General features: G+C 54.9%; 1 protein-coding gene across 1 annotated transcript; it reads right to left on the bottom strand.

Annotated features, from left to right (window-relative positions):
* Positions 1 to 1,771: 1,771 nt before the first annotated feature.
* Positions 1,772 to 13,241, bottom strand: BAIAP2L2 (BAR/IMD domain containing adaptor protein 2 like 2). The gene is made up of 14 exons (XM_009086498.4): positions 12,975 to 13,241; positions 11,986 to 12,061; positions 11,624 to 11,710; positions 10,511 to 10,572; positions 10,151 to 10,222; positions 9,437 to 9,553; positions 8,924 to 9,070; positions 8,314 to 8,466; positions 7,734 to 7,875; positions 6,716 to 6,941; positions 5,724 to 5,795; positions 5,222 to 5,402; positions 3,368 to 3,408; positions 1,772 to 2,537 (listed from the first exon to the last, which is right to left on the bottom strand). Exons 1-14 carry the CDS (start codon positions 13,011 to 13,013, stop codon positions 2,462 to 2,464), a joined length of 1,491 nt encoding a protein of 496 aa, XP_009084746.1. The 5' UTR covers positions 13,014 to 13,241; the 3' UTR covers positions 1,772 to 2,461.
* Positions 13,242 to 13,344: the final 103 nt, after the last annotated feature.

The following is a 13,344-nucleotide window of genomic DNA, read 5'->3' as shown; positions in this document are numbered from 1 at the left end:
GCCTCCATGCAGTACAGCTGGGGCAGGGAGTCTATTTATTGAGTGCAAGGCCCACCATTCATGCCACCAGCCTCTCCAACCCACAGACAAGCCCCTGAATGCAGGCCCGGGATGAGTTGTTCCTGTCGGCTGCTGGAGCGAGGGTGCCAGCATGCCTCCACAGCACTGACCTGGGCAATGCAGCAATGACCTCCCGAGCACAAGCTGGACCTCCAAAGGCTGAGCAGATCCCTCAACAGTGCTTCCTTCTCCTGCTGGCTGGCTCTTCCCGGCTCTGGATGAGGGTGCCTGGTTAGAAGGTCCTGCTGGATCTTTTCTCCATGGTGGGCACAGGACAACGCCTGCAGGAATCTAGCGCCCGTCGAGCAGTCTCTTGCGCTCCGCTCCTTCCTTCGGAGCAGCTACGTCCTCACAAGACAGCTAATCCCCTCTCAGCCTGCTTCCCTCCAGTTCCAGTGGTGCCCAGCAGAGCTGGCTGTGGCAGATCTGGGGGGACACCCTGTGTGGGGTACTCCCTTGCCTCCTGTAGGTGCAAGCAGTGTCCCACGGCACCCCCAGTGTGGATGTGGGTCAGGAGCTGCTTATGGCTGCAGGTCAGCAGAGACTAGCGGGTGCTGAGCGGGCAGAAAGCACTTCTCCACTTTTAAGAGGCTTTTCCAGCCAATGGGGACGAGGTGGCTGCCTGCCACAGCCCGAATCCCCCAGTAATCCCGCTGCCCAGGGGCTCCCTGCCTTTTCCTCAGCAGAGCCTGGCAGGGATGGATTCAGTTGGAGGGACCAAGATGGGAAGAAGCTGGGTGAGGGGTGTTGGGTGCTGGGGAGGGAGGCAGTGGAGGAGGAGACCATGTGCCTGTGCTTCAGGAAGGGGCAAAACAAGGAAAGCAGCTGCTTTTGAAGCTTCCTCAGCTGCCAGCCACGATGGAGAAGCGGTGGTGGGGTTTTGCAGGGCATGTGCCCAGCAGGGAAGTGAGACAAGATGGAGCAGCCAAGGAATCGCTCCCTGCCATGGCTCAAACTGCCAGATCCTGCCCACCCCAGGCAGCTCCATAACCCGCCCCTCAAAACCAGTCTTCCCAGTGGCTGGCTCACAGGAGGAGGCTGGGCAGGTGCTGGGACCAGTCAGTCTCTGGCTGCTCATGGGGGAACAATTTTACTTCCCGGGAGGGGGGCTGGGGCTCAGCCCAGGTGGGCTTTTGGGGAGGAAAAGTCCTGGGCTGTAAACCCCTGGAGCCCCTCAGCAGCAGGAGGGCAGCGGGGGCCTGGCCACACTCCCAGCCAGGGTTTAATGTCTATTAATAAGGCTAATCAGCTCAGCCCTGGCCATCGCCAGCGCTCCATCCCTCACTCACGCTGCCGCTCCCGTGAGGGCTCCCCCAGCACACGTCGGGTATTCCCAAATTGGTGAGGCCCCCACAGGCCCTAGGGGAAAGTTCTTGCCCTGCACTGAGGAGCCCTGGGGTGCCCAGGGCACATGTTCCAGCAATGGGTGAGGAGCAGGTCCTTGCTGCCCTCCGGCAACAGGACAGACAGGGGAACGCAGTGGGGCAGCGTGCAATGGGCAGTGCAGCCCTCCTGGTGCCCTCCACATCCACCCCAGACCCCTTGGCTGGTGGCTGCCACATCTGGACTCACGGCACTGCAGTGTCCAACACCACACGCGTGGGCAGCCACCATGGCCCCAGTGCTGGTGTGGAGTGCCTGTCCTATTCCCCTTGCATTCTGTGACTGAGGTGATGTCTCAGCCACTGAAATGGACACAGAAGATGCATTCTCCATTTTATTTTAAAAAAACCCATCTATTTTCCACAGGACAGTACATGAAGGAACAGGGCAGTGGTGCTGGACACTGTCACCTGCCCCTGCCTTGCCCCAGCACTGCCCAGCAAGGTAAGGGGCTGCACCTGGGGTGAGAAGAGGCAGGTGCTGCTACAAGTGGGCACAGTTGTCAAAGAGGCCAAGACCAGACCCTGCCAGCTGGACCACATCACTGGGAGCCTTCTTGTAACCTTCTCTTTTGGTGTTCGTTCTTCTGGTGGCAAAGGAACTGTTTGGTGACAGTCCTTCTCTGCCCACGGTAGCAAAGCTTCACCTTCAGCATCCCAACAGCACTGCCCTGGCTGCAGATGATCTGAGCCAGCCCTGCTTCCAGCTCCAGCACCATCCCCTCTCCCAGGCCACCAGCACCAGTAACATCAGACTGCTCCCTCCCACTCAAGCACAGTAACACCACAAAGGGAGGGAAGCAGGGATCAATCCAGAAAGGGCAGCAGAGATCTGCTTCTGGCTAAAGCACACCAGGCACCCAGGTGAGATGGGTCCCATTGTCCCAGAGGTATGGGAGGGAAAAAGAGAGTTTGCTCCTTGAGTGGTAGCACTAGGTTGCTGCCCAGCTGGAGGTCACAGCATTATCACTTCTCCTCCTCCTTCTCTGCTGAAATGCTTCACTGCCCACAGCCCTGTTTCATCGGATGATGGGTGCCGAGCGGTCGTTGGTGACTGTGGGGCGCAGCTTGACTGTGGCAAAGGGGTTGGTACCTCTGGAATGGGAAAGGAAACGGGCAGCCATCAGAAAGTCTGCAAGTGCCATGCAGGGATGTGTGTGACCAAGCAAAGGCCACTTAGTCCTGTTGCAGTCGCCTCTGTGCCAAGGAGGAGAGCGTGGTAAAGTGAATTCCTGAGTAGGTTTTCTCCATCCTTAACACACCCTGCTGCACATTCCCATGTGGTTCCCCTCAGATGCTCCTGAGGGCTCCTCACCCCCCTTCTTCCAAAGTCTGAGGAAGGGACACTAGCACATGGCTGTCCCTCGTGGTAGCACTCTGCACTTGTAGAGTGTACACCGACCCTCCAAGCAAGGAGTGGGGGAGCAGAAAAAAGCCAAGGCACCACACCAGAAACATGGAGACACCATCCCAGCTCCATGTTTGGAGGAAGAAAACCAGGGATTTATGGCAAGTCTCATTCCCACAGGCCTGACTCATCAGAACTCAAAGCCATGTCCTTTTATGCCTCAGCCCTTTCCAGGCAGGCAGAGATGCACAGTCGTGTAGCTCCACACTCAGGCTGAGAGCTGCTATTGTAAACCTTCCAGGATGGATGGAAAGGAGCATGCGGGTCTGGACATGTGTTCAGGGTGCTCAGGTCCTACCTCGTTTTATCTGAGTCAGGATAGGACCTTCCCAGTCAGCAGAGGCCAGAATGGACCACCTCTGCCTCGGTCCTGGAAGGTAGGCTGTGCATTGCTTTTCCCCAGAGACTTCCTTGCTCCTCCCACATTTGATAATCCAAAAGATTAAATAATAATAGCATTGTAATAATACTCCCCTCTGTCAGATTATTCCAGAGTGGAGTTCCACACCTTACTCACCGTGGGAAGAGTTCAGGGGGCTGATCAAATACTCCTGATTTCTGCAGTGAAAATAAAAGCAGCAGTGAAAAATCTGGAGCAGAGAATGTGGAGAGAAGAGTGGGGCAGGTGACACTGCACACATGGAGAAAGATTTCACAAAACACTTTGGTGAATTAGGAGCCCAACAGGGCTCCTAACAGGGCTCTGACTCCTTATTCAGTCAAGCTTTGCAAAAGTCCACAAATTCCCCACTGTAGATAACACCCTGAATTTGGTTGTGGGGGGTTGTCCCTACACCACAGGTTCCTTACTCCCCTAGGACATCTTCCTTTGTTTTGGAGAAGAAAGGAGATGACTCAGATCCCCAAAATGTCATATCTGAAGAGCACAGCAAACAGTGACAGTCTGAGCTACATTTCACCCTCCAGCACAGCCAGAGATGCCCCCTCATGTTGCCCACACACCCTGGCAAAATGTCTGTTGTCCATGCCATCATGTGCTTCCTGCATCCATGGGGAACTCCAGAGCTGTACCTACCCACCCTATACCATACATTAATTAAAAGTGGACAAACCTGATAGACAAAGTTGGACCTAGGCCCTGTGGCCCTTATTCTTGGAGAGTAGATAGTGAAGGATCAGTGACAACTGACCTGCTAAAGTACTCTAGTGGCAGACAAGAGAGTCACACGTGGCTATCTGGCATCCAGTTGGAAAGTTGCACCCATTTGTTTGTGGCTCAGCTGGGGGATGTCTTGGGCATACATTTAAAGCAAGGCTGAGTCTTTCCAAATCGGCCTTTCCCTCCTTTTTAGTGAGGTTCCACACTCTGCCATGCTGTTCCAAATGCTGCACACAATTCATGACTCAATCCCAGGTCTATCCCTACACCCCAGCCGTGGGGCAGGATGAAAACCCAGTGACCCAGAGGGACAGAAAGGCTGCAGAGGCTGTGCCCCTGTGTTGCACAGCCTGAGGCTACCTGAAACCACAGAGCAGGACATAAAGGGGGAAAAATGAGTAATTAAATGTTGCAGTTTTCAGTTCTTTGAGACATTCAATTGCTTGCAACCTTGTGCTGGCCTGGAACCAGTTACCGTAGAAAAGGTTTCCCAGCCCTTTGTGAGACTGAGCAAGTAATGCTCCATGGGCAGCACTGTTCTTTCCTCCCCCAGGTCCTCACCTTTACCCTGGTTCTTCCCTACTGCTGGAAGCAATGGTAAGTGGAGGACTTCCTTCTCAGTATGCCATCTATAAGCCATGATTTGGACACAATTTGTTCTAAGGCTCCTAAATATTGCTGTGCTGTGCCCTCAGCCTCTGATCCCAGCTTTTCCCTACCCCAGCTGTGAGTTTAAACCAACCCTCATCTGAATTTAAAAGAGGAACCCTATGAGACTCCTCTTCCTTCTCTGAAGGGAGAAGAAGGATGGCATCTCTGTTAGCTGGTCACCCACTCCCAGACCAGCCTGGTCACTCCATGGTCCTACTATTAGCAGAAAGAAGTGCTGCCCTGGAGCCACCAGAAATCAGGCTGGGAGGTCATGGAGAAAAGGACTGAACTGAAGGGTCCCTGGTAAGCAAAAAGAGAGAGAGATGAGAAGGGCAGGGGCAGAAAAGCAGTCCTTTGGGGGAACAAAGCCAGGCACTGAGGGTCTGCACACAACAGGAAGACTGGCAGGAGTCATCAGACATGGTGGCATGTGAACAGACTGGGTGAGAAAGACTGGTGCTAACAAGACTCAGGAAAGCAGCAGGTCCCTTCACCAACATCAGAAAGGTGATTTTCTGTCTCTGCTTGCCAAAGCAGAACAGGTGTGCCTTGGAGGATGAAAGTCAGATGGGGCCCCCTTCACACTGCTCCTGCACTCACCTTGGAGCCAGGAGTGACTGGGGTGACCACCCCGCTCTGGTGACTGCTGGCACCCACGGAGAGGGGAGGTGGGGTCGGCACGCTGGGCTGGGCAGCAGCAGGCCAGTAACTGCTGGAGGATGGAGTGCTGGGACGGTCCAGGATGTCATCCATGCTGTGACTACTTCGCAGAGGGAAGGGCCTGAGCAAGAGGAGAGGACAGTGAGGTGGGAGCCAAAGAGCAAGGATCAGGGAGCAGCACAGGTGCTAGCACAACAGGGAACGTCTCTGGAGGAAATACACGTGTCTTGGACTGGCCCAGTTGCAGGAACCTTTGAGATGACATTGCACAGGTTATGGGAGCTGCCCAGGGAAGCCTGAGAAGTCTCAGGGCACAATGAGGCTCTTGGCAGGTCCTCCAGCATGGGAGCCCTGCAGCTCTCCATGGGGCACACTCAAACAAACCCCACTGGCATTTGTGGTGTACCAGGAGCTCCTGCCTGGCCAATTGCCATCCTGTTACCTGGTGTCTGGCTCCTCCACCTCCCTTGTATTCTCCAAAGGCTTGACATAAGCTTCAGGGAACCAGCCACACCTAGAGCACAGGAACAGAGCCAAATGAGGTCCAGGCAACCATGGTTTGTGGTTCTTCAGATCCATTTGCCAAACACTTCTGGTCTGCACCCATCCCACACATCAGTCAAGCCATGTTTGCCACTGCCATGTGTTGACAGGGCTCCTGCACTTCTGTCACCCCATAGATGGGGCACAGGGGTGTCGTGGGATGGACCTTGAGCTCAGAGCAGGACTTGCTTATCTCAGGAGCTGTGCAAAACCTGTGCTCCTGGGAGTAATGCTGGTGCCATCCAGCAAGGGACACTCCAACCAACCACAATCACAAGGAAGCTGCGGAAAACTCGTCCAGGGATTTCACAGCAGCTCCACTCCAGAAACAGCCACCCAAAGAAAGGCACTGCTTTTGTTCATCTCACATCTGTGAGCATTCCTGCAGACCAAATCCTCTGTGGAATGGGGCAGGATTTATACACAGGTGTTGGCTGGCAGTGCCGCAGGGAGTAATTCAGTAAGTGCTGGGTGCAGCAGTTTCCATGCCCTGCCTGTGCTGCAGGCTGTGGCACCAGTTGCAGTGTGAGCTAAGAAATGCCAGGCTCTCAGGTAACTCCAGCAGATCATGGCCCTGAGCTGGATCCCATGACAGGAGTCACTCAGTCACACAAGCCAGGAGGGGGTCTCTGCATCCCTGGCTCTTCCACCCAAAGCCCCTGGAGGTTTCCCAGGCAGCCCATCCATGCCAGCCCTGCCACAGTGCATCTCCTTGGCATGGAGAGCCCCCGTCACTGGAGCTGTCCCACTGAGATGGTGGGTGGGACACGGTGCCCAGGCCACACCAGGAGGCGAGGGGGTGTGGGGGGGAAATAATTTTGGGCTTAACCCTTTCAGCTCCAGACTCAACAAGCCTGCACCTGTCCACTTCACAGCAGCAGAGTCACGTACGTGGACGAGCCCTCCAGCTTGCCGTAGAGCCAGCCATTCTGTGCCTCCGGCCTCAGCACCGTGATGACATCCCCGGGCTCGAACGGCAGCAGGGTCCGGTTGGCACCCGTCGTGTGGGGCACAATGGCCTGGACTCTTGTGGTGCCACTCCTCTTCCTGCCCTCGCTGCTGCTGCCAGCCTCGCCAAGGGAGCCCGAGCGAGACGTGCGGCCCGTAGGGAGCAAACCTGCGGGAAGGCACCCCAAGGGTCTGGCTGGAGGCTGGCATCCTCCTGCAAGACCCTGCTGCCTCCAAGGGACCCGTGCTTTCCCAGTCAAGTAATTACCCTAGGGGAGGAGCAGATGGCCTTTCAGGGAGAGAGCAAAACATGGCATGGGAAAAGCAGGGTAAGCATCCTGCAGGAGACAATCCACTCAAGCCAAACCCATTTGTTTTGCACTGCGTCCTCTCTGGCCAAATGCCTAGAGCAGAAGCACTTCATGCTCTGGCTGATGCCCTCCCTGCCTGACAGTCCTCTTCCTGACCTGCTAGAGCAACTGATTATTTGGGTAATTTCTCTCTCTCCCTGTCCTTTTTTTACTTCCTGTAAAAACTTTAAGCTGAAATTTCTCAAGAAGGAAATCAGGTGTGTCATTAGTTAAGTGGCTGGGTTTCACAGGGCAAGCTAATATTTAATCTGGTAGTATGAGAGAAGGTGCTTTACTACAATGGGAATTCTAGGAAGAACCAGTTCTTGTAGCAGCTCAAGGAGCTTTGAAAATTGTACATTTGTAGGTTCCCCACCTCACACAGCCTGACCTTGCCCTGTATGGACTCTGCCCTGAAGGCTGAGCTCACTTTCTCCTTCAGCCTTGCCCTCTACAGCTCCCATAGGTGCTGTCCTCTCACCATGCCCAGGAATGTGGCTGAGGTCTGGTGCTTTGATAGAGTGGTGGTCCCTTCCCAAACCCAACCCTCTTCCCAGAGAGGTCCAACCCCTGTGTCTCCCCACAGCACTGCTCCCAGAAGTGGGTCATACTGGCTGCTGACGGCGTCCTCCGCAGTGGCCGCCTGGGAGACTCTGGCTGAGGAGACATTCTCATTTCTGGAGGGTCTGGAGAGAAGATGCTGGATCTACTCCCAGTCATAGAAGAAGCAAAGTCCCCAAGGGGTCTCTGGGGCTGTCGGAAAGAAAGGGGGTTGAACACACATCTACGAAAGCCGTGTTAGGCAGGAGATGCTCTGAGAAATATGCAGTCCCTCTTAGAAAACCAAACTCAGCACACTCCTCCACTGCAGCCCACACACAGGCTACTCTTCCTCTTGGCCAGGAAAGGCCACTGGAGCTGCACAAGGCACCATGGTTGGCCAAGGACTGACCCTGGCCTGCAGCCTCACCACCAAAGAACCATTGAATATATTGGGTTGGAAGGGACCTTTAAAGGCCATCTAGCCCAACCGCCTGAAATGAGCAAGGATGTCTTCAGTCAGATCAGGTTGCTCACAGCTCAGTTCAGCCTAACCTTGAATGGTTCCAGAGATGGGGCATCCACCGCCTCTCTGGACAACCTGTTCCAATATCTCCCCAAACAAGGCTGAGCTGTCTGTGGACTCCTCACCATCTCGAGGTGGGTGGGTGTGAGCCGTCCTGATGGGTAGCCCTGGCCGTGGGAGGCTGAGAGCAGTGCCTGTGAGTGGCTGTTTGAGGGGTTACGGCTGGCTTCCAGCTGCTCCTTCCACCGTGGTGCCTTGCTTTGGATCATGCCCCGAGCCTGGGAAGAAACAGACAACAGGGCGTGATGGGCAGGGCAGACCAGCTAGAGAGGAAGCCTAGGGCTTATACATGCATTAGAGACCAGGTCCTCCCAAAATTAGGCTTGTGGGAATGGCAAAACAGCTCCCTGTAGGCAGGAATTTCCAGGATGGCGCCCTCCAGCAGAGATCTCCTGGTCCCAAAGACTCTGCTAATAAACACCTTCAGCACCCTTCCTTCCTCCATCACTCACACACCCGACTAACCCCATGCCAGCAGCACCCTCAGCCCCAGACATGTCCTCCCAGCCTAGTACAGCCAGCCTGAACCTCACAGCAAGAAACAAAACATTTTCCTGCCCAGTCCATGCACAAATGCATCCTTCACCTAAGGGATGGCTCAGCCCTGGCTCCCTCCTGCCTGCACGCTCCCCCTCCAGCCCTGCTGTCTGCTCCCCCAGCCTGGCAGGGCTGTACCCTGCTGTAGAACTGGAGGAGAGTGTTGTAGAGCAGCTGGTGCTTTTCAGCCAGGAAACGGTAGCGGCGTTTCTCCTCCAGCTCTGCCTCCCTCTGGCTCTCAGAGACGAACGCCTGCATCTCCGAGCGCAGCCGCATCACGTTCTCCTGTGAGAAAGGAGAGAAAGAAGGGAGGAAGGCATCTGTGAAAATCCAGCAGACTGGACTCAGGGGAAGGGTTGGAAGGTGTCATCATGTCTATCAGCTTCCCAGTCCTCTTGCAGTGCTGCAGCAGCAGAGAGGAGCTAGAGCAGGGTGCCGGGGATTAAGTCCTTGCTTCCTGGGGCTTCCTAAATGAGGAAAGGGCTTGGCAGGACTGAGTGCCACAGGTCAGTAGCACCCTGTAGAACAGGAATTTCCTACTTTCCAGATAAGCCTGCTGCCTTTTGAACTTTGGGGCAACCCCTTGGCTAAGGCTGCTGAGAAATCATCCAGTTCTTATTACCAGCTCCCCTTCCTGCAATCACTGCTCACCTTCATCTCCCGGGCATTTTTGTCACGAGCCCTCTCCATTCTCCACAGCTCTGCCATGCACTTATCCAGGTTGGTGGCTCTTCGCTGGTACTCCAGCTCATATTGCTTCTGGCTCTCCTGCCAGGGAGAAAACAGGCTCAGTAAGGAGCCAGAGACCCAGCCACACTGTGAGGCAGCAAAGGTCCTGCTCTGATGGGTGGTTGGGCATCTGAGTCCTGCAATCAGGCTTCACCTGGACCTCTTATAAAATGCCTTTCTTTTTATTTTAAATGGCCCAAGAGTGCTGATGAACCTCCAGATCTCAGGAGCAAGGACTGGCACCCAGCTGCCCCAGCCCTGGGTCCCAAGGTCTCTGTCTTCCTCTGTGACACACCCACCAGCACAGCCAGCTGGGACACAGCAGCACAGGAGCCACAGACAAGCAGAGCCTGGGATTTGGGCAAGCTGGGAACTCTGCTTCTGGAATGCTGAGTCTCTCAGCCCCACTGAAGCATTTGGCAAGTCCCACTGCACAAAGAACAGCCACCTGCCCTCTTTTAGCTCTCCATCATCAGCTGAACAAGGGGAGTTTGTTTCCATGATGGGAGAAGGTAAGACCCCTTATCTCCTGCTGAGAAGAATCACGGAAACACCTCAAGTGTTGAAGCAAAAACCCTTGGTGGAGGGGAGAGATAAACAAGGAGAGCTGAGGAGGAGAAGGGAGTTCACACTTACACTGATAAACTGCACATCCATTTTGCTGTTCTTCTCCATGTGCTGCAGCAGATCCACGTGGAAGGTCTGAGCCTGAAAGAGGGGAAGGAGCCATCATCCTTATCCCTTCACCATACGGGATGTTGCATGCACTGTGATAAGGGGTGGCTCATAAAACTTGCAGAGCAAGTGCCTTGCAGCCAGGCTCTGGGCATGCCAGCCCTGTGACCCTGCTCTGCCACGTGCAGCAGGGAGGCAGGCGCCTGCCTGCAGGCACATGTGAGGGCAGCTGATGGGGTCAATGTGGTAAATGCTGATAAGCTGTATTGAAGGAAATCACTTGATTCTCCACCTCCACCAGCCCTTGGGAAAACCACTTACCACAACTTCCAAATCAGAGCTCAGTAGTCTCTGCGTGTCAGACATCTGCATCAGAATTTCACCTTGGGGGAAAAAGACAGAAGGTGAAAAAGTCCTGTGGCCATTTTCTCATGTGCCTAAGGAGGCAGACCAGCAGCGTGCAGCTCGGGCTGATGAGCTTTCACACGGCTGTGAAAGTCCAAGAGATATCACAAAGCACTGCCCTCTGCACCCTGGTAGCCTTCCTTGCCAGGCAGTGCCAGTGCAGGGTTACCCCAGCCCACGATGGCTGGACCAGTGCTCTGCTACAGCCCCAGGCATCAGGGGCAGTCTTGCCTCTGCCATGGGCTCTGACTGCGGGGTTTCTGCTCTGCCACAGCCCCTACAGGCCCCATTTCTAACCCCAAAGGCTCCCCAGCTGCACTGCACATTTCTGGCTGTCTGATGCTGTGCATGGTCCCACTTCACTGGTGTTGGCCTTATGAAACCAGGAAAGGCAGAGACTGATGACAGGGAGCAGAGGAGCCAGCTGGGAGGTGCAGAGAATGAATCTGCAGAAGGGACACATTTGCTGGAAGCTTTTTGCTAAAATGTTTAGCAGTGGAGCAGTTCCCTGATCATGTTTCCAGCAGTCACCACCAGGCTGCAGAGTTATTTACATTGCTGAGTGTGAGTCCCTCAGCCCCAAGCTGCCATTCCAGCCAGCTGCAGGATCAGGAGGACAAAATCCCATCAGTTGCTGTCAGTGCATGCTCCCTGGCTTTTCCCTCACACCCTGAAGGAGGAGAAAAATGCTTCCTCCGTGATGAAAATTTCATCTCTGGGGGCAGGATGCCTCAACAGGGACTGTTTTCTGTGAGAGGTCCATCACTGGAGGTCCATCACAGGAGCTGAGCTCACTCATTGACCTCAGAGAGATACAGGGAAGACTGCTGGGACTGTGAGAAACATTCAAGGACACACAATAAATTTGACTGTCACCACCTGGACAGGGCCTGGTACAGACAGACACCATTTAGAGGAGCTGTCTTTCTTGCCCCAGTACCTGGAAGTGGACCAACTAAGGGAGAAGGTCAAAAAAAAGGTAACTGTGGCTCACCAAAGGGGAGATGATGATGTGCAGGAGAGCCTTACCCAGCATGTGTGAGGTGGAACTCTGCAGTGCTTGCTCCCCAATCTTCTCAATTGCCTTAAAATACACTTCAGCTGCTTTGGATAGTGCTGTGGGGAGAGGAGAGGAGTGGTAAGGCTCCAGCCTGCCTTCCCACCACCACCAGCTCCAGCGAGCATCACATAGGACTCCTGGTACTTCACCTATAGGCCCCCCATCTCTCCCCATCAGGAGTGGGTCCTGGAGCTGAACAGTGCTTAAGAGCAGCTCAGGACATGTCAGAGGTGGCAGAGCAGGAACCTCGTCCTGGACGAGGGGATGGGGGGTGCCCAGGCTGGACGCAGCACTGTGGTCTGGAGCCCTGGCCGTGTGGGACCCCACTCACCGTGGAAGGCACGCAGGTAGTTGTTCCCCAGGTACACCAGGTTCTCCAGCGCAGGGTTGAACTGCTCCAGGATACTCTGTGGCCAGGCAGAAGCACGTTAATGCCATTCTTCCTCGTGCCCAGAGAGCTCAGCAGGACGAGGCTCCTGTGCTGTGGTTTGGCTGGGCGAGAGCCCCCTCTGGGGCACTGGAACCAGACAATGCACAGCCAAGCACAACCAGCTCCCTGCATTGGGGCTGGCTAGCAACTTCAGCTGCCCTGAGCCTTCCCAAGCCAGCCAGGAGAGGGGCAGTGCCAGAGGGAAAGGTAGCCCACTGCACAGCCAAGTGGTTGCCTAAATGAAGATGGCTTTCTCCCACGGGCCCACACCCACTGCAAGCAGGGGAGTAACTGCAAGGGGATCTGAGCTGCCTTTTCCCTCACCCCACAGCCGGCCAGAGGGCCACTGCTTTTCATCCAGGCATGAACACAACCCCTTCCTGGCCAGGATGTGGCTGCCAGACTCAGCAGCTTTGTAAGAGAAGGAATGGACAACCAGCCTCTCTGCTTTTATTTGCATTTATCTAAGGTGTCCATTGACTCCAGAGAAGACCAGAGATTGGCATAAGAAATTTCCCACTTCTGTCAGCCCTTCTCCCTTGGTTCAGCACTGGTGTGTGTAGGGAAGCATTTATGAGATCAGAAGGGGGGAGCAAAACAGCCCATCGACCTTCTTCCTGCCAGCAACCAAGGTGTGCCACCCTTCATGCTCCATGTCCAAACCACCTTGCCTGCCCAGTTCCTTCCTAGATCTGTCCTTAGGAACCACACCACCCTCTCCTCTGCCTCCCAAACACAGCCCAGAGCCCACAGGAGCTGCTGCAGTTCAGCCTGTGGATGGATTCAGCCCTCAGCTGTCCACCCAAGGGAGCCTTTGGCAGCAAACTCTCATCTCCCACCCACACGTCCCCCATATGCAGTCAGGAGCTGCCTTTGATGCTGGCACTCACCTTATAGATGGAGATGGTGGATCTGTAGGACAGATCCATCTCTGGAGCCTATTCACTCTCCCACAGAGAAGCAAGAAGCAAAGGAGAGTACAAGGTGCTATTCTGGCTTGAAGGACTCTGCTTCTGCACAGCCAGCTGGATGGAAAGAGCCTGTCACCAGCAAGGAAGGACAGCAGGAAGACAGAGATGTGGTACAAAGGGAGCACTGATGGAGTTTAATAATTCACCAGCCGAGAGGCTGGAACTTGATCTCTGGAAGTAACCAGACTCTGGGGGGGAGAGAGGAATCCTGCGACAGCCAGCAAGGACATGTGACCGCCTCTCTGCATTATTGATTGCCAGCTTGGTGCCCGGCCCTGCCTGTCCTGAC

This window comes from Serinus canaria, chromosome 1A (assembly GCF_022539315.1).
Source record: "Serinus canaria isolate serCan28SL12 chromosome 1A, serCan2020, whole genome shotgun sequence".
Lineage (NCBI taxonomy): Eukaryota > Metazoa > Chordata > Aves > Passeriformes > Fringillidae > Serinus > Serinus canaria.
The sequence above is the reverse complement of the archived record's forward strand: the minus strand, read 5'-3'. Positions and strand labels throughout refer to the sequence as shown.